General features: G+C 41.5%; 2 protein-coding genes across 2 annotated transcripts; one reads left to right on the top strand and one right to left on the bottom strand.

Moving 5' to 3' along the window:
- The first annotated feature begins 12817 nt into the window (after positions 1-12817).
- c1ql3b (complement component 1, q subcomponent-like 3b) lies at positions 12818-14819 on the top strand. Its single transcript, XM_058634659.1, has 2 exons — positions 12818-13759; positions 14042-14819. Exons 1-2 carry the CDS (start codon positions 13139-13141, stop codon positions 14219-14221), a joined length of 801 nt encoding a protein of 266 aa, XP_058490642.1. The 5' UTR covers positions 12818-13138; the 3' UTR covers positions 14222-14819.
- Positions 14820-16041: 1222 nt separating this feature from the next.
- pter (phosphotriesterase related) lies at positions 16042-20016 on the bottom strand. The gene is made up of 5 exons (XM_058635774.1): positions 19907-20016; positions 18708-19175; positions 17842-18107; positions 17190-17330; positions 16042-16344 (listed from the first exon to the last, which is right to left on the bottom strand). Exons 2-5 carry the CDS (start codon positions 19137-19139, stop codon positions 16134-16136), a joined length of 1050 nt encoding a protein of 349 aa, XP_058491757.1. The 5' UTR covers positions 19140-19175; positions 19907-20016; the 3' UTR covers positions 16042-16133.
- Between the last annotated feature and the right edge of the window lie 858 nt (positions 20017-20874).

Below are 20874 nucleotides of genomic sequence, written 5' to 3'. Positions count from 1 at the left end.
TGTATTTATAAACATTGGCATAATTAACACTGAACCAGTTACAAGACGTGTGATTTGCCGACTGAGGGCACTGTTATTGTAGTACAATTGTTAAAAAATTAAAAATTGTAGAGAACATGCTTTTAAGTAGACTCCACAGCTGCTTCAGACCAGAAAACATGGTTCTTTTGTATACGCAGCCATTTGACCAGCAAATAATGATCATATTTATTGTTCAATCTATCGATTACTTTTCATAATTATTACTTCCATGTTGTGTTTCTCAATTGTTCCCCACTTTCACAAATAACCAGTGCATATGTTGCATGTTTTGATATGGAAAACTCTCCACACAAACAAAGAAGAACGTCCTTTCTGCTTATCAAAAGCCACCGTAGTTCCCTGACACGCTGTGGAAATGGAGGGGTGAGCTGTGGAGTCCTCAATATTACACATTGGACCATTAAACATACCCACGCTTTAAAAGGCTGGGATAGAGCTCTAACTGGTATAACTGTAGATGGATATAAATGTGTTAATGCTTCCCACACAAATTGATATAAATTCCATTAAAAAAAAAAATAATAATAATGAGCCTTTTCAGTCCTAATTTGATCCATTGGTCATGTATTTGTAGCAAGTCTCGCTGCCACAGTGGATTCTCTTGACACACTAGAGACAGAGAGAATTATAAACAATACACCGATGCTGTCATGTTTGTAAGTCCTCTCCCTCCATGTTCATATGAAGGGAGAGAGTGTGATTACAAAGCAGCGGCACCTGTGTCAATTTACTCACCTGTGACTGATTTAACGAGCCACCTCCACGCGAGTGCCAACCACGCCCACCTCCAAGGTATTATTTTATTATTATATTGAGTGCAGCAGACCAGAAGAACTGGGTCTGGGACATCATTAGAATGAGGACAATTCACCTTTATGGCTCCAGATGTGACTGTTAAGAAAATTGAATCGAGTCACTTCGAATCGAGTCAGTCGATGGAATAAGAGGCGTGGCGGCGTCGTGTCACAGTAACAGTAACTTTAGGGGTCGAGGTGTAACAGCGAATAAAGGACAGATCGTTGTTATGTTGACACTAAACTGGGGGGGGGGGGGGAATCCACGAAACACTGCAGACAATCTCCACTCCAGTGATAAAAGACTGAGGTCGCTGCACAGACACCTCACAGATCTGTGAGAGGATGAGATATGAGCTGTCTGCTTAAAGCGTCACCTCTAATAATGATATTGTTCAGCTTTATGTCAGCCTCAAAAGACTGGATGTGTAGATACCACAACTGTCTTTAGTGTGTCTATTAATCTGTCATCTATTTTATCGCCTACTATGCAGTTTCCAAGCGAGCTATGAATGATGAATGGTACTGCAGGGTGTGTGTGTGTGTGTGTGTGTGCGCGCACTTGTATTTGTTACCTCTTTAGACCTTTTCCGGCATAAACACTGACCCTGTCAGGACCAGGAGTCAAAACTTGGTCCTCATGAGGCAGAACCTCATTTCTTAAGGGAACTATTTAAGCTTAGGGCTAAAATGTAAATTGTCGTTAGGGTTAGGCATTAATTGGTTAAGATTAAGGTAAGGGTTTAAGTTAAGGTTTGTGTGTGAGGGGTAGGGACTGGAAGTCTATGTAGAGGCTATGTTAAAGTGAAGCCTGGAGTTTGAGGGGTTTTTCTGCTCTTCTTCTCGACTCCACAGTAGCTGTCAGCTTTAATTATCTTTGACAAAGGGCCTCCTGAATCCTAATTATACCGAGTTTTGTCTTTCCTGGAACCCCTCACCATTCACTCTAGCAGCATGACGTGCTCACACGTTCCAGTCCTCTGCACCCTAATTTAATTGGGTGGGCTCACTTTTCTTTTTTTTACCCCTCTCATCTCTTGACATCCTTTGGGAATCAAAGGTCATCATTAGTTCGGGTGAGGATGTAAGGCGACAGAGAGACAGTCATGCATCACACATCAACGCTGTCATGTGGCTTCCCCTGTTATGACGATGACCAGTCTTGATTCATTATGTGCAGCGTTTTATATGAGGAGATTCATGTTATAGACGGGTAGTTATATAATATCATATAGTCTCTTGAGACCCTGAGGTATTTATTTATTGACGTAGCGTATAGTCATACTGTGTTTAATAATGGACAGGTTAATTGGTTCATGCCTTGACTGAATTGAAAAGAAGAACAATTCCACAGAGGTATCTGATCTGATCTGATCTGATCTGATCTGATCTGCTGACCAGCTGACGTAGGGCGATCGGCTGGGTCCACACTGAACACTCGTCACTCGTCTATCACAGAGCCAACAAACAGCCATTTGCTCTCACAGTCACACCCATGTTCAAATTAGAGTGTCCAATTAACCAAAGAATTAATCTAATAAACCTAATCCCTAATCTGCATGTATTTCGACTGTGGGAGGAATCTGTAGAAACCCACTCACTCACTCACAGTAAGGCCCTCAGTTGAAACAATTACATGTAGTTCAGGTGATAAGGTGTATAGTCGTCAGTTTTGGTTTGTTGCTCTAACTTGTGACCTTTTTGCCATGAGACAACAATGACATCCAACGCTCCACTGTGTGTACTCGGGTATATGAACTCTTAAAGGCGACATGGACCGGAAGCTCCAATTAACGCTGCGTTTGTGTGTGTATCTGCGTCATTACCTCGTTTATGAAACCCTAAAGTTTCAGAACAAACAGTTCAGCCACTGCTGAGAAAATAGGGTTTTATTGTTTTCCTGGGCTCTGCGAAGCCCACATCAGTGTACCTCACCACTCCTCTCACCACCGTAGCGCCACCTGGTGCGGGCACTAGTCCGGCACATCCGGTTGCGTACATTCAACCACAGAAGAAGAAGAACTACTCTCGTTGTAGCTGCTGAGATGCAGAGCATCCACCTTGCCAGAGGGGGAGCTGTGTATCTGAGAGCTGGCCTATCTATTACGTCACTTCCAGGTACCTGGCCAATCACAGGACAGTAGGAAAGCTCTCGTTGGCTGGCCAATCACAACACAGTCCACGTTCTGGGGGTGTGATTTTGGTCTGAAACAGCGCGGCTGACGAGAGCGTCAGTGAGGAGATATTTTGATCGGCTCGTTTGCAACGATTCGGAGGTTTTTAACCATGAAAACAAGTTAATATATTTAAGTAGACCTCCATAACTAACACATATGTGCGATACAGGCATTCGATGTCACCTTTAACTGTCAACGAGTATTTGGAATTTAAGTTACAACTACAAACCAATTTGTGTCGGTGCATGGCTCTAGCAAACATTCATTTTGAGTTCTGGCTCCACCCATGTGATGATGACGTTATTCCATTTTCTATTTCATCCTGCTTTTGTTCTCCACCAATTCCTGAACATCAAACTATTTTGTGGTCAAATGCAGAACTCTATCATTTGGTGTTTAGAAAACAGGTGCCTGCCATGTCTAGCAGTCAAAACTCAAAACTAACATCATCTTTTTTTTTCTCAAATGTTTTAACTGAACTTAAATGTCTGATGTGATACAGTATGCTCCGTGAGGTGCTCTAAAGGTTTATATCATCTGCAAATAAAACAATCCTCATGATATGAGACACTTATATCATTAATAGCTAGAGAGAGAACAGTTTTGGACCTAATACTGACCCCTGGGGGACTCCATAAGCGTTGGACTCCCCCGCCCAAGTCAATAAAAGATTAATAAAAAATTAAATATGTTAAGCTCTTTGAATTGATATGTTCATCTATATATCTGAGTGTATCAATGCCTGAGATGTTAGAAGAATGCTTAGAGTAATCACATTTCAAAGTAGGCACGTGAAGGAAGCAAGGAAGGAAGTGGATATTTGATTAAAATCTTGGGGCTTATGTTTTAGACCTAAAAGCTGAAAGATGCCATCTTTATGCAACAAGTGCATAAATATGTTTGCTTTGTGCTTGAATGAATTGGAGGCGCTGACACGTCTGGAGGTTTAAAGGTTTTGTTGATAAGCCTGGGAGTCCATCAAATTCTGAAGATAACGCAAACCTCCTCACTGTGCCAGGCTAAGCATGCCGGTTTGGTAACAAGGAAGTCCACAAGAAGTTTGTTTGTTTTTTGTTTTTCTCGTTTGTGTTAAATGCTGCATTTCAAAAGTGCTGTTTGTGAAGGTGCTGAGTTACCAGCAGTACCTCCAATCACAAAGTGCATTGTTTGTTTGTTTTTACTCTAGGACGTGGCTCGTTGTGCTAAAATCTGTTGTAATTACTATGTCAAGCATGATAATTTGCATTTAGCTGAAAAGAAAGATTTCGAGAGAGACGTTTGGTTGTTTGGGTGGAGTGAGCCTGATTTGTTTTCAAATCAACTCTTTTTTTATCTGTTTAAAACTGATTAAAACACTACAATACAAAGACAAACAACAACAACAGCAGCCTGTTGTGAGGGAATTCAAACCAGCCCATTGTGTTCATGTTACATTGCTCACAAGAGATGTCCACCTTCATAAGCTAACTACAACATAGCTGTGGGTTAATGATGTTGTAATGAACATTAACTGGAGGAAGCTGACCACACTTTGTCTGAATGAAACATTATCTCCCTTTCAGGACCTTTACATTGACTTCAATGAAAAGATTAAACACATTAATACTATTTGCAAATCTGCCTGTCTAATATGAGAGCAGCTATTAGCTTAGCACAAAGACTGAATATTAGCCAAAGCTAGCCGAGGTTAAGAAAAAACAGTTATGCTTCCTCTCAACCTCTTTATTTCTTATATAAAAGCAAATAAAACCTAATTTCCCAAAATGTCAACCCTTAACAACTTTATAATAACCTTCCAAAATGATTTGTGAAAACTAAGAGAAGTGTTTTTGTGTTTTGCTTGTTTGCTTCTTCTTCTTCTGGCTTCAGTGGACCATCTCCCTCCATCTTGTCCTCTCCCTTGTGTCCTTTTCTTTTACACCAATTGTCCTCATGTCCTTCACAACATCCATGAATCTTTTGTCCATTGTATTGAACATTTACTGGCCACTTTTTAGGTACAGCATAGGAGAAATCTTTTGCCGTAGCTCATCCACTTCAAGGTTTGACATGTTCCATGTTCACATTGTTGTCTTCTGCATACCTTGGTCGTAACAAGTGATTAGTTGAGTTACATTTCAAAGCCCTGTGGTCATTCTCCACTGATCGCCTACGTTAAAAAGGCCTTTTCACTGCTGCTCACTGGATTTTTTTCTCCTTTTTGGAACCATTGTCTCTAAACCACAGAGGTTTAAATGTTGTCCTGTTGTCACTCTCACCTCATCATGGGCGTGGCTTCCCTCACCTGGGCTCCTGTTCATCACACCTGCACCTCATCAACTCATCACTGCTTCTACAAGAGCTGCTGCTTCCCACATTGTTCCGTCCACAGTTGTGCTTGTGTCTTGGCTCTGCCAGAGTTTATCATGTAACGAATCACCAACTCGCTCAAGTCTTAGTAACTTTATTTGATCTGCTTCCTGTCTGAGTCTCCTTTGGGTCCTGAGTTTCCAATCTTTTTTTTGTCATTTGGTATTCAGTACTTCATTTTCAGGCATTTTGTTGGACAATAGTCTCTTCAGGGGAATGTTTTTTCCCCCAAATTGTTCATGGATGTTTGCTATGTCAGATCCTTGAATGTTTTTTTTTTTTTATTATTTGAACCACACTGACCTTGTTCTTTCTTTCTCTATGTATACACATGTCCGAGAGGCTTTTTACATTTAATCATGACACACTCAATTTTATAAATGGAGAAGGACACATTTGGCCAAAAAAAAAGAGAAAGGTACAAGAAGAGTAAACAGATGGGGGGGAGGGTTGGTGATGATACAAAGATTGGGTGATAAATCTTGTTCTGATCAGGTTTCTCTGGTGCCCTCACACCTCAGTCTCCTTCTTGGGGTAATTAATCAATCCCAGACTGCAGGCATTGATCGGCCTCTTGTGGCCCTCTGTATGTTTACACTCCTCGATTGTATTTGCCACTAAGCCCCTCGCTGCCGCTCAATCTAATCGGCAGAAAATGTGACACTCCGCCCTCTGATGCCATCAGCGAAACAGTGCATCGACTGACATCTCGATGAAAATCAATCTACTTATTTTTTTTCCCTTCTTCTTCTTCTTGTTGCATTGGGGATTTGTGTTTGTTATAATCCTTTGTTGTAATCCTGGAATCCAGTTTTATTGTGAGCAATCAAAACACCCCAGTAGCAAAGAGCATGGAATTTCCCAGGAGATCGTTATTACACACACAGACCTATGTGCACAAGGTTTCTGGCCTCAGATTCAAATGTTTTTTGTTTTTTTTTTAATCTCATTTGTGTATTGCTGGTATAAAAAGGAAAGCATTATAATGGCACTCTTTTAGATGCATTGTATCAATCAATCAATTCAGTCCTCACATCATAGTAGTCTTTTTTCATTAGATCACAGTCAATTCTGATGTGACCATGAAAATGTCCTACAAGTACAAAGAGCATCATATCAAAATAATATACTCATAAAAAATTGTAGAGACCATTATGTGGAGTTCTATCTGTCTATGTACACACAGCACTTTAGGAAAACACTTTCAAATTCTTTTGGAATCTGGAGAATCTTTTGGAACATTTCATTCAGTTTATGAAATAAATACATTCTGATTTATTAAAGGTGATGTTTTAAAATACCAGAAAGGAAAGGAAAGGAAATCGTCTTTATTGTCATTATACAACTGAGGGATTGTTACGTATTCAAATTATTGCAGCAGTGTGGTTCAAGTAGGCAACGGGAGGAGACTGAGAGTGAAAGTGCGTCTGCTTGAGGACAGCAGTGGAGGATTATCACACGATGATAGGAGATGACAAGGTGACCACAAGTTCCCTGTGTTGTTTACCCATCAGGGAGAAAAGAATCCCCACTGGCATGCAATCTTTCAACGTCCTCTCTACTTTTAAGAGTCTCTCCACTGCAGATGCTTGTTTTTCCTTCTCCTCTGGTCGAGACATTTTTTGAGAGGGTTATGAGGATCTTTTTAGGTTCAGTAGATGCTCGTATCCCATGTGTCAAAGGGCAGTGAAGCCAGTATTTCAGTTCAACGTGTTACTGTAATCTCTGGTGACACATCATGATCATTTAACGTCTTCATATAATACATTTCTTACATATACAGTAGAACCTTTAGGACATGCAGGCCTTTTCTTTAATACAGGGGTCTCCAACTTGAATCAATCGAAGTGTTCAGTAGGGGTGGGTGATATTATCTTTCAAATTATATCACGATATTCCATAATCTTATCGCAGTAATGACATAGGTGACCATATTTCACAGAATTTCAAAATAAAAGTGTTTGTTTTGCTCTGGAAGGATGTATAGTGCACTATAACAAACAATATTTACACTTTGATCTACAGTTGCTAAACATCACAATTTTTTTTTTTATTTCCCCTTTTTTTTAATTGCAAATCTCTTTTCCAAGGACGTCCTGAAACATGGAATTCAACTCGAGACAACATCATATTTACCGATATCATATCTGTATTTGTATAGTGCCTAGTTCTCGTCTTGATGACCACTCAAAGCTGCTTTATACTGCAGTGTTGCCCTTCACCCTTTCACTCACACCTTCATACGCAGCTCATGTTCTATCGCACATCTGTCATACCCATTCACACGCTGCCGGCACAGTCGCCAGGAGCAACGTGGGTTTAAGAGTCTCGGCCAGGGACACGTCGGCATTATAGCTGGGACGCAAACCCTCGACCTTCCAGTTGAATGAAGACGCGCTGTGCCACTCACCCACCGTCGTTTCACACAATTTAAATAACTGACCTACAGTCAAAGCTCTGACAAGTCTGAATCTGTATGTTTACCCAATATATTCAACATGCTCGCATATTGAATAACAGTCTTGAAGTAGATGTTGTCTTTTGTCTTGGAGTAAATAATGAAATCAAACAAAAACAATCTGCAATCACGCTCAGATTTTCACTTGAATGAAAAGCTCTGCTCGGCAGTATGTAACTAAAGACCTTCCCTACTGGGCGACTGTGATTGCTCCTGGATTTTAAATACAGTACAGGACCAGCTTTGAGTGGGTGGTGTGGTAACACACACCAACCCCACCACCCCCCCCCCCCCCGACCCGACCCCCCCTGCTGAGCAGAACTGCTGAGCAAAAGCCTTTTCTGAGTGTTCAAGGAAAATAAACAGTGAAATTCAGAAAGAGCAGGACGCGTGAAACCTGCATGAATCTCATCACTCCGTGGCGTGCTCGAGGTTTTATCAGTTGATGAACACCCGGGTGTCAGTGGTCACATCATTTTTCTGTTTATATTCCCAGCTGGTAATGAGAGGTCCATTCACTTTCCTTCCCATTCACCACACAAATTGTTTGACAAACCTGTCTCGGCTTTGATTGTCATAACCCTGCTTAGCCACCCAGGTCAGACTACATGAATGTCATACATATTTCATGCAGCATCACACTCTTACTGACAAAGCTTTGGCACCCCCCCCCTCCCCCCTCAATCTGGGTACATGTGAATTGAAATCATGCCTCATATTTCATTAAACCCTCAGAAAAGCCTCCGCTCTGTGGTCAGATGGGCTGTATGTTTTATTCATGTCCTCTGAACATCTGCTTGTCCGGGTGTCAAAAATCATCAGGCTCCCACAGGACTCCTGCCTGACTGGTTGTAAATGAACTCTAAAGTGGGGGAGTGAAAACAACCTGTCAGAGCTCTTCACCACAGAGGAATCTTTCAATATGGCAGAGGAGGTGAGCTAATCGACGCGGATCGTGCGCCAGAGAGGAGTGATGAAAGTCAACTTCAGATAGACGCACGTTCAATTTGTGTTTTTTAACGGAAGTACAAAAAAAAAGAAGAAAGAAAGAAAGAAAGCACACTGACATTGAAGAGCTTTCCTCAGACAATTTGTGTTTTCTTCCTGCAGCTTTTGGTGCATTTTGAAACCAATGCTCACTCTGTCTCCTGGTTGACAAGTCTCCCTGAGTCACCAGAGGCTTGTGCCAACTGGAGGAAAAGAGCCTGACCACTAACAAGTGTTCACTGACTCATAGCGCCACAGTATGTCCCACTGTGCATGTGTGCTTTTATATGCTATTCTATGATATACTTCTCCTATTTCTCACTTTGCACCCATCCCACAGAAAACATGTTCTTTTAGGAATGATAATGAATTTCAGCTCACTCCAAAGTGCCGTCAGCTGTGACAATGATACACAAATAAAGTAAGACAGAACCAGGAAGTACATAGTGGCATCTAATAAAGGAGTAATTATGAAATTTTACTGTATTTCATGTCTTTCTATGTCGCACCCTGTTATGATGCAGCAGTTAGATTGCAGTATTAGACTGCACTTTAAAATCAATGAAGCCCCATTTCTCTTCTATATTTGTGATTAAAATTCAAATAAACGAATCATTGGCTGCTATTAATTGATGAATTATCACAACAGCTAACATTGTACCACCTTGTTTGAGCTTATAGGTTTGTGTGACCATAACCCTATTTAAATACGAGTTACTATACATTTATAGCATGCAATTGTTTGGAAAACCAAGTGTAACTAAGCGGTTTTTAGCCACGGTGTTGATAAATGTATTTGTATTTATTCAGGCCATTCAAAGCCCTTAACAACAGGTCATCCATTGGGCACTTCTATGCATCAAACCCTTCTCTACCACTCACTTATTCATTCACCACTGAGTGCGTGATTCAGGGTTCAGAGTCTGGCTCAAGGACATCTAATCAGTGGGCGACCTGCTCAGTATGGTCAACTATTATTTATCTGATCTGAAACATGATAAATGCTGTTTATTAAAAAAAATTATAAATAAAACATCATGGTTAATATAAAATATATAAAATATAAAATATTGATTTCAGTTTGAACTCAAAACCTCAAGAGGGACCATTCTGTACCTTCACACAAAGTGGTTGGATTTCCAGTATCATATTCTTACTCACATGTTGCTGAAACTCCTGATTAGTGCACAGAGGTCTGTGACGTCATCCCTTATCCATTTATAGCCACTGCACCAACACAAAAAAGGCTGCATTAATCTCCAATGTGAAAAAAATGGAGATTCTTTGAACAACGTTGAGTATAGAACATGATGTGTTCATGTAGGACCACAAAAGAGGCTGATACAGTTTGTTTTGAAGTCCTTTCTGGAATTGCCTGTATTTTGAATGGCCCAGGTTACTGCAGTGGGTTATTTTTCTTAAAAATACAAAGCAATATTCAATTAAATCTCTCAGAGCATTCTGATGAGCTCCAATGACCAAATTCAATTTGGATAAAATGAATTGTACATAAATGTAAGAGACTAATGGCACATTTCCACTGGCTCTACTTCTACTCGTCTCGTCATGCCACGGCAAGGTTAAAGTAGCGTTTCCACTAGCATAGTACCTGGTACCAGGTACTATTTCTAGTACCTGCTGGTTCCAAAAGCGTGCTTAAGTAGGTACTATGCCATGATTGATCAGACTGCCGGTCGCTGACTGGCCTGAGTCCCGTCACAGGAAGAGACGTCCCACACACAAATCAAGCCGAACAGCGCCGAACTGTAGATCACTTAAAACTACTTAACAATCCTAAAAACATGGGTTAATCTCCAACAACTACCAGGGAAATCTCTGTATTTAACAGGAGTCTGGTGTATTTAGGGACAGCACCGGCGATCGCGGGCTGCCGCTGTAGTCTGTGGAGTAGGAGGCTGTACTCCGGAGACGCGTGGACAGAAATCAAGCCGAACAGTGCCGAATTGTAGATCACTTAAAACTACTTAACAATCCTAAAAACGTGGGTTAATCTCCAAGTAGCAACATTGAAAAGTTTCAGCAGTGAATTCTATATTGCTCAAGAAACTTCGACTCCACTCATTTTTTTTTGCTTTTCCATTAGTGATGGGACCTGGTAATTTAGCACCTGCTCTGGTGAGGTTCCAAGTGAGCTGAGCCGATACTAAAATGTGACGTCCACAGACTGCCGGTCACCGATTGGTCAGAGAGTGTCGTCACTGGAAGAGTCATGAGCTTGACGTCCGACACAGGAATCAAACAGAACAATGCTGAACTGTAGATCAGTTCAAAATGTTTAAACCTCCTGAAAACATGTGTTAATCTCCAACATTTAGCAAGGAAATGTCTAAAATCTCAACATTTAACAGAGGAAATCTGGTGTATTTAGTGATAACGCTGCCAAAAGTGGCTATCGCGAGCCGAATACCAAACCGTTCAGTTCAGTGTCCGTGACAGAGGAGTCTGTGCTCTGGTCATGCAGGAAGTACTGAACAAATCTTTTTAATGAACTGATTCTAATGATTCAGTTAATCGAACACAACTGCTTTACAAGTCACTAGTTTTTGTGTGTTGAATATTAAAAGATGTCGTGACTCTGCCCACGTTGAGGAACTATAATACTATATCACTGTAATCATGGAAAACCATGTCGAGCCGTGATGTGCCGAGTCGTGCTGTATAGTGGAAAAGCGCCATTAGTAGTTTGCTTCTTGACCCCGTCGGCCCTTCCCTGCGCTGCTGATGTATACACACATATGCTCCCCCAGTCAGATCTGATAGTATTGCTCGACAGAGCCAGTATTCAGAGGAAGAAATCAGCAAACACATAATGTTACATGATGTTACTAAAAGTTACACACTGCAGCTTTAATTTTAACATGTCTATTCACATTTTGTGTTTACAAAATAAATGGGAAACATTTTTGTGTTTCAATTAAATATTTATATGATTTGGCCAAATTATCATTTTATTTTTTGCTGTAATATTTGCTATTGTTTCTCTTTTTCAACTGTTCACTTTTTGTGATAACAAACATTGTAGTTGAACTTTCACTGCATCTCATTGAGGCTGCAATCAGCTTCATCCTCGCGCCCCCCCCCAAAAAAAACAAAAAACAAAAAACAAAAACAAACCCACCATCACTTTGTCCGTGTCTTTAACTTCCTGTTCATCTATCTCTCCACCTGGTCGAGTGGTGCCATCGACAGAGTGACAGCCTCTGCATTCATGAGCATATCATCATCTGCCCTCCTCGCGAACAATTAGCCTTTCATCACTCAAACCCCAGCAAAGCCACCGTGTTCAAGTTTTTATCCAAACAAGACATTGGTTTTAAACCTTAAAAATCAATATTTGAATCGTTCTATAAATAAGAATTCAGATAAATAAGCTATCACTTTGATTATTGCAACCATTTTTTTTATAACTTACAGCTGCAAAAGGTGAATACCCTGTGGTAATTAAATGATCTAATCCTATTTTCCCTCTAAATGCCTCAGTATTCAGTCATTTCATTTCCGTATGAAGTCATCCTTCACTGCCAGCTCCTAGTGACTCCCCCCTTCCTTTCAATGGCTCTATAGATTTTCTCCAAATGATAAATTGGACACGGGGAGCCACCGAGGTGTGACCAGGTGCCAAAAGAGTATAGCTTTTTCTCTTAATAGGCTTAATTATGCTCAGGACCTTTTAGATCTGTTTGGATAACTGCTAATAACCTTTAGTGGTGAAACAATGTTAGGGAAAGAAATACAGAGCTTTAAAAAAAGAAAAATGCAGGTGAAATGATTTGAAGACAATCACTGGCTTCACCAACAAAAGCATGAAATCCGATTTGTTTGGAAGCTTCAAAGTTGCATCGATGCGCGCATGTTGTTCACTTTCTCTCTGTTGATTAAAGAAATGCACGGTTTCTAACCCATCCATCACCTCCACCCCTCCCTCACTCCACAAACACTGAAACGGGCAACGCTTAATTTCTAGCCCATTCTCTCCTGTGGCACCGCAGTGAGCAGAAACTTGTGCAGCTGACTTTGTGGCTGCACAATCACACAGCGCTGATTCCTTACTGATTTTAACTCTCACACAGTCTTCTGTTGTTCTATTTCCTACGGCGAGAGAGCGGAGATGAAGTAATTGGGCGAATATTGCAGCGCGTAAAATTGTGGATGGTTACTTTTGCGCACAAACGTTTACAGGAGTATTTGGTCTCCAAAGGTTGCAGCATAAACCCAGAGCAGGGCGACTTCTTCTCTCTGACAAAATATCGCCCAGAAGCAGGCTGGAAGACCATCGCCTCCGGAGAACACCACGAATCCGCAGAGCGCAGATGATCGCAACTGGTGTTTGTGGCGTCGCGCTGGTGCTGGTGCTGGTGGTTCTGATCCCCGTCGTGGTGAACTCCGCCGGGAATCCTGCGCGCTACGAGATGCTCGGGTCCTGTCAAATGGTGTGCGACTCCCACGGGACCGCAGCCACAGCCACGGCCAAAGCAACCAACCCAATCAAAGACAACCGCCTGGTTCAGTCGCTGCCGACTTTCATCCAAGGTCCTCAAGGAGAGCCCGGGCGCGCAGGGAGGATGGGACCGAGGGGTCCGGTTGGCGAGCCCGGGCCACCTGGACCTACTGGTCCGCCGGGAGAGAGAGGGGCCCCGGGGCCCCCCGGTCCACCCGGAGCACCCGGAGCTTATGGCCCCACCGGTGCCATCAGTGCTGCGACTTACAACACAATTCCAAAGATTGCGTTTTATGCAGGACTGAAAAAGCAGCATGAGGGTTATGAAGTGCTGAAATTTGACGACGTCGTCACAAATCTAGGCAACCACTACGACCCTTCGACTGGGAAATTCACCTGCTCAATACCGGGGATTTACTTTTTTGTTTACCATGTGCTGATGCGAGGAGGAGACGGAACCAGCATGTGGGCTGACCTCTGTAAAAACAACCAGGTAGCACGTTTCATATATAAGTGGTGTGAAAATAGTTAATGAAAACTGTGCAAAAAAATGAAAATAGTGGGAGTTTACACTTGTTTTACAACACATTTAGAATCCCCACATTTTTACGCACAACTTTTACGCACGTTGTTTTCATAGACGGACACACGAGTAGTGCATTTTCCATGTAGTGTCAAGTAAAAAGAGTTGTGTGATGATTATTCCATGGCTGAAATGAAGTTGACGCGCCGGTTCTGGTTTCACAATTTAAATGTGACATTTGTTTTCCTGCAGGTGAGAGCCAGTGCCATTGCCCAAGACGCCGATCAGAACTACGACTACGCCAGCAACAGTGTTGTTCTACACCTCGAGCCCGGGGACGAGATTTACATCAAACTGGATGGCGGGAAGGCGCACGGGGGCAACAACAACAAGTACAGCACTTTCTCCGGCTTCATGTTGTACGCTGATTGAAACATGGAAACGGTCTGCCATGGGAGGGGGAGGCGCTCTGCAAAATAGCTTGCTTCATTTCTCAGTCTCGATTCAATGTCAGTTGGATTATCAGAGACAGAGCTCACCATTTCCATATTACAAAAGACTGGCGGGTGATGTGGAGGGAGGCATGTACCTGCTCTGTGTAGTTACATGACAGGAAAAACACGTCTTAATGTATACATTGTTTAATTGTATCCTTGTCAGATTGACTCATGCACCTGGAATGATCTCGTAGCTTTACAAATTAGGTTTGCTCCCATGTCAGGCATATACTCGCCATGCTAACACATACTGAGTGACTGTAGATTAAAAGTTGAATGTATTGACTCTAAGCATTGAAATATAGATGCTAAAACAATGCTCACATAATCACCACTCTGTTCACAGTGTTGTTAGTCTACATGTGTGCTTTATTTTTCAAAAAAGAAAAAAATGAGGGGAAAATGTTCAAAGTTGTATTGATGCATGATTATAAAAAGTAACATTTGAACTCTGTGCAGCTTAAAACATACTTGAACTCTGTAAGGGGCCATAATGACGTCCATACTGTCACAACATGATCGCCATAACTCATCTTTCTTGTCAGTCTCTATGTGACAGCTGGTTGGGACAACAGGGCTGGTCTGGTAGTTAGTCACCATCACGAAAGTGGACGGTCACACATAGAGAGAAATGTTTCCTCGAGCTCAACGACATCCATCGATCTGCCTGCTGATTGTTACGCTCCTCCAGATAAGCCTGTCAGCCACAATGTTAAATATATCGTAAAATGAAATCCTCCGCCTCGCGCTGTAATCCCCCCCCGGAAGATTCATCAAAGTTACACAGTTTTTCACTGCGCACAGTCAGCTGTGGAAATCACGTCATTGATCATGTGGTGAAGTCACCCTGTGAGGCCACCTGTTTCCAGGTGCGAGGAGAACATGTCCTTCATCTGGGCCCGCCAGACAGTCAACCTCCCATAGACACCCCGTCACCCACTGAGGGGCGACAGGACAACTCATCTAACACAGCCACATTGTGTCGAGAGCAGAGATGAGCAGCATACTGATTACCGCCAGGCTCATTATTTACCTTCCATAAAAGTGTGTTTGCAGAAATGTCACTTACGAACAAACACAACGCAAGCAGCATTGATAGCGACACATCAATTAGACCCATATATACACACAAGCGTGTCATAAACAACACACATTCGGAGGGAATTCAATATTTGTATATTTGCATTCATATTTATGCAGACCAAACATTATTCTTGTGGTTATAAATGGGACCGAAGCGGCATTGCAAATCAGCGGCGCTGTGATCCCTGCGAGCTTCTTTTACATCATTGGCTTGGAAAGTTAATAATCGCTGTATAAAATGAAGTCGTACTTTACAGGGATCGCCATGTCAAGCATTTCAGCTGATTGAATCAACAGTCTGCAGTTATCTTCTACTGAAGAGACAAAGTTAGAAAACATCGTTGCTATATACAAAATACAAAATTAAGGACACATGTACGTGGAAGCACTGGAGTGCTGTTGATTTAATGGTTCAAAGTCACATTTGGGAATCACTTTGGACTGTTGTTATTGCAAAGAGCTTGAGATATTCATTGTAGAGTGTGCAGTTATCATCCAAAGATAAAAAAAATAGCTTCATCAAAGCTTCTGTCACCGGCCACTTTTTATTTAGAGTAGAGTGTTTTTAGCCGCTTTTGTCTGTTTGTCTGTTTTGTGAGCAGCATGACCCAAAAAGCAAAGGATGGATTTGAATGCAAATTTCAGAAGAAATTATTTGATTAAGTCAGCGATCTGTTATGGAGCAAGGTAATTAGTTGCTAGATTAGGGCGGGTGCTGACACTGTAAGAAACTCAGCGAAGGTTACGGCCTCCTCTAGTTTGCCTTATTTGAAGGTCAGCCAGTGTTTGGGGTTGTCGATGAGAATCTTATCCACCTGCTGCTGAGTGATGCCCCTCGTCAACATCTTTGGCACAATGTTCTTCAGGATGTGCGAGTATCCGTGGCCGCCGTACTTGGTCAGGCGGTCTTTGGTGTGGATGTCGTGTGCGACAAGGATCTTGTCCTCGTAGCCCTCGTCCACCAGGAACGCCAACCTGAGCGCAGAGCAAAGAAACAACCGGAAAAACCGAAGGGGCCGTGAACACAAGAAAACTAATCATGTTTTAAGCCCAAAAACACACCGTAATTGTCAATCAACCTTCGCGCTTTGTTGAACTTGTCTTGTGTGTGTGTGTATGTGTGTGTGTGGACAACCATCTGCTCGGAATGTGAATAACGCAGGCAACGAAACTCATTTTTTATCCGTCCTGTTGACACACACTCCTGCCTGCACTGAGGTGAGAGATTAGTGTCTCACAGCTTACATGAAAAAAAAAAAAAAAAAAAAACTGGAGGACACACTCTTCTATCAGCAGGGAAGGAGACAGCATTTTCGCCCCAAATATAAAAAATGAAAGAATATATCAAAAGAAAAACAGGAATTTGAACACATTTATGTGTGGATTGCAGATAGATTGTCTATGGCTAAGGCTGGTTTTTAGAAATTAGGACAACTAACAGTTTATAACTGTTGAATGAAAACAAATAATACAGCAAACAGTGATGGTCTGTTTCTCCAATCTACATTTGATGTGTTCACTGCAGGACAATTATTTTGTCTTTTCAATAAAAAAAAACAAATAAATATTAAATACATGAAACGCGTCATCAAAAACTGAAAAAATAAACTTTTGGATGAAGAACATTAAGTTTTCGTGATTTCTGAGAACACAAATGCGTTGGAAAAGCAGATTATTTAAAAAAAAAGAAAAGAAAAAGGACAAATATCTGCCTGACTAATCGTCTTTGTACACACACACACACACACACACACACATACTCTACACATATACTGTATCTAGTTCATATAGTCATATGAGAGTGTGAGAGTGTGACTCACGCCTTGACTCTCTGGCTGTCACTGGGCATGTCCACGTCCAGGTTGAAACAGTAGTTCAGCGTCTCGATTCCGAACAGATCGTACTCCAGATAACTGCCCAGATTGGCAAACTCCAGCAGTTCACCCTCATCGAATATGGTCCTGTAAGAAAACACGAGATGGAGGATAAAATCAAAGGTGCTACGTGTTTCTTTGAACATCATATTCTGCATTTATATACAGGCAATCACAGAGAGTTCTCAGTACGATCAGTTTCCTACACCGATTCTTAAAGAACGCTGTTTCCTGCAGCACGAGGGCACTGGTCACTGCTACTTCAGATTTCCTTGCAACATGCAGGACCTCAGAAATGTCAATAAACAAGTCAGGAAAACGTGTAATTTAGCTGATAATGCACTGGATTCTCCCCCAAAATACTGTCAAATTCTTTTTTAAATCTGATTTTCACCTCGTTTTACAGACTAAAAAGGAAGAGGAGACCTTGAAATATATGGATAAGCAATTCCAACATATTTAAAATTATTTATAATAAGTTTATATTTAAAAAAAAAAAAAAAAAAAAAAAAAAAAAGCTTAATACACTGTCAGTTACATAATTCAGTTGTTTTCTTTTTTCCACTTTACTGACGTCCTGTCCTCAGGGACTTTGTACCTGTCCAGGTGGGACATGACAGTTTTGCCGATGTCACCTCCGACCTCCTGGAGAATCCGGAGGACTTCAGCTGGAGCGGCAGGATTTCTGCCGGGATGAATAATAACAGGACAGCCGAGCTGAGCCTGAGCATGTGCTGTGGCTCTCAGCACCTTCCTTTCGCTCTCTGTGATTGGCCAGCTGGTGCCAATCTCTCCGATCACACCGCAGCGAACGTCTGTCCCATCTGCCCCGTGAAGCACCTCTCCGACGATGATGTCTGTGAGCTGGAGTGCAGGGAATCAGGGGTCAGTTAAGGTTCTTTTGACCTGCACCGGGCCATATTTATTCATAGGTTGCTATAGTTGCAAAAGTGTGTCTTTACAATACAGGTAGACGTGAAGCCTCCTTTGGAATACTCTTTTTTATGTTCATCTCAACAGGTAAGTGGTCATTTCTAATAAGAAATCAGATTAAACATGTGAACTAGAGCTTGGATATGGACAAAACAATCGGACAAAAATCCAGAAATGATAGTCAGGCTCGGGTCAGGTGACATGGTCACTTTAAGTTATTTAGACTAAAATAAGAGTGAATTTAAATGGTGTGAACATGTATTAATTGGTGTATAGCCTGATATGTAGAAACTGATAAGTGACTGAGCTAGTGTTTCTCTTTAGAGCCTGGGGTTTACTATTTACAGCCGTTCATTGAATGCAACACACCGGCTACTGACACCATCCAGGGTGGATCCATGTTACCTTTTAACAAATAAACCCCTCATGATTGGATTGTATAAATAGTTATCTTAATAAATGGTCATTTATGGTGAGTCTGGAATTGTATTCCACACATAAGTGCTAATGATAACCTATAAGGTACCCCACCTTTTCTACACTCATCTTCTTCGTGGCCTCAGTGTGGGTGCAGTCCACATAGAATCCTGCTCCCGCAATGATGTGGACCCCGGTGTCCTTGGCCAGCTGCTGGAGTGCGGGCAGGTCCCGGTCGATGCCCGTGGTGGTGTTCTCCACGATCGTGCTCCCTCCGGCCTTCCTGTAGGCCAGCAGCTCGTCCCGGACGGCGCTGGTCTCCTGATTCAGGAGCAGGTTCTCGTGGCAGCTGTAGGGGTTCTGCCTCAGCCAGTGCATGTGCTGCATTTGGAAAGGGTTCTGCGCCACGGCCGCATCACGTGGAGGAGGAGCGAAGTAGCAGCACTCGAAGGTCATGGTCAGGTGCTCGTGGGTCATTGTGCGGCCCAGCTGGTTCGGATCGACCAGGCCCAGGACAGTCTGGACCTTCCCCGTCAACGCAGACATGATGCTGTGGTCGAGATTTTCAGGATCTAAGAGTTTCTGTTTTCACAACATACAAGATACTTCTATTTTGATTCATTCTCTCTCACATTCATACCTATGATCAATGGTCAAGAGAACAAAAGTGTGGAAAAACTCTTCAGTAGCGTGTGGGCAAATGACCTTAAAATTATAACACAATATTCCATCATGACATCACAATAAAGCTGATATTTCACAGAATTTCAAAGTAAAAGTGCTTGTTTTGTTATGATGCTAAATAAACCTCTTAATATCAAAAACAGAGAAATAAATCAACAACTAAGTAAGTATTCTATGGACAACTGTAATTAAAACAGCAAACAAGTGTGATCTGGATCACAGTGTAATAAAACTTAACATCTTGAGTTTTGATGGTAACTGAAGGCTTGGAAAGGAACAGTTGAGGTGAAGAATATTCAGCCATGAAATGCAACTTCACCAGGAAATGTTGTGCTTCTGTTTACAGACAGGGTGTGAGGACTGAAATGTTTTATATTCATATGTTTATACTGAATAAGAAAGAAAAAAAACACTCTGATCACTCATTAACCAGAGATACTGACCTTTGAAGTGTAACTTCTAATCCTTGTCAATGCCTAACTACAGACTGCTATAAGTGAATACATTCACTCTTCTTTTGTAGTCCACCTATTTACTCTCTTTTTTTGGCAAAACACAAGTCACTACTGCAGACTTGCAGTGAAATAACAAGATAAAATACAAACATACATGGTGAAATGTAAACTGACCTTGTTTCTGTTTATAGGTTCGTCCCTGCAGCGGCAGCAGCAGCAGCAACAGTCTGTCAGCGAATTACTCCACTGATCTCAGATTTGCCTTCTTCTTCTTCTTCTTCTTCTTCTTCTTCTCCTCCTCCTCCTCGTTGCCCTGCAGGCCTCATGCCCTGTGGCGCCTCACTAGCTCCCACAGGAGGACATGCGGTGTCACTTCAGGCTGAATGCTGCAATAAACAAAATAAAAAAAATGGTATAAAAGAGATTAGTTCATTTGTAAATTGATTACTTTATATTTTATACTTTATTCTGGCATTTAATTCCAGTAATCCTCGCAAATTAACAGCCATTACTGAGAATTTACAGCCAGTACAGAAAACTGCTGAAAACTGCCAGGAAATTATGGGGAATTTTAATATCGTGCAGACTCAAGAACACAAAACCTAGAAGTTGATTCTAATCCATCAAAAGTAAATCTACATTTTTATTTTGTAAACATTTTATTTTTTATTTATTTTATTTATTATTTGTGTTCTTTGTAGAGCTGCGCTGTATTATCTTATTTGATTTGATTGATATTTTACTCTTAGATTTACGTCATCTTGTATTTCACGTCTTGTGTTTTATACTTTCTATTTTATTGATCGATCTGTCAATAGATAGCTAGATAGCTAGATAGATATAGCCAATATATCAATCAATTGTTCCACCACCACACTGTCTGACCTTAATAAGAGCTACTGTATGTATGTAAAACAGGTATAAGACTATATCTGACTGATATTACTCCCCATAGAGGTTCAAGGCAGACTTTCTCCCGTTTCTACAGGTGGAATAGAGATGGTACAGATTCATAATAAACCCCTCCCTCTATAACATATCAATAGCCCTCTCAAAGACATATACTCTATCCTATTTCTATATCATAGCTCTGTTTATCTGAGACCAGGGAGACCACAGTATATGGTGTTCATCCATCTGCA

This window comes from Solea solea, chromosome 1 (assembly GCF_958295425.1).
Source record: "Solea solea chromosome 1, fSolSol10.1, whole genome shotgun sequence".
Classification (NCBI taxonomy): Eukaryota; Metazoa; Chordata; class Actinopteri; order Pleuronectiformes; family Soleidae; genus Solea; species Solea solea.
The sequence above is the reverse complement of the archived record's forward strand: the minus strand, read 5'-3'. Positions and strand labels throughout refer to the sequence as shown.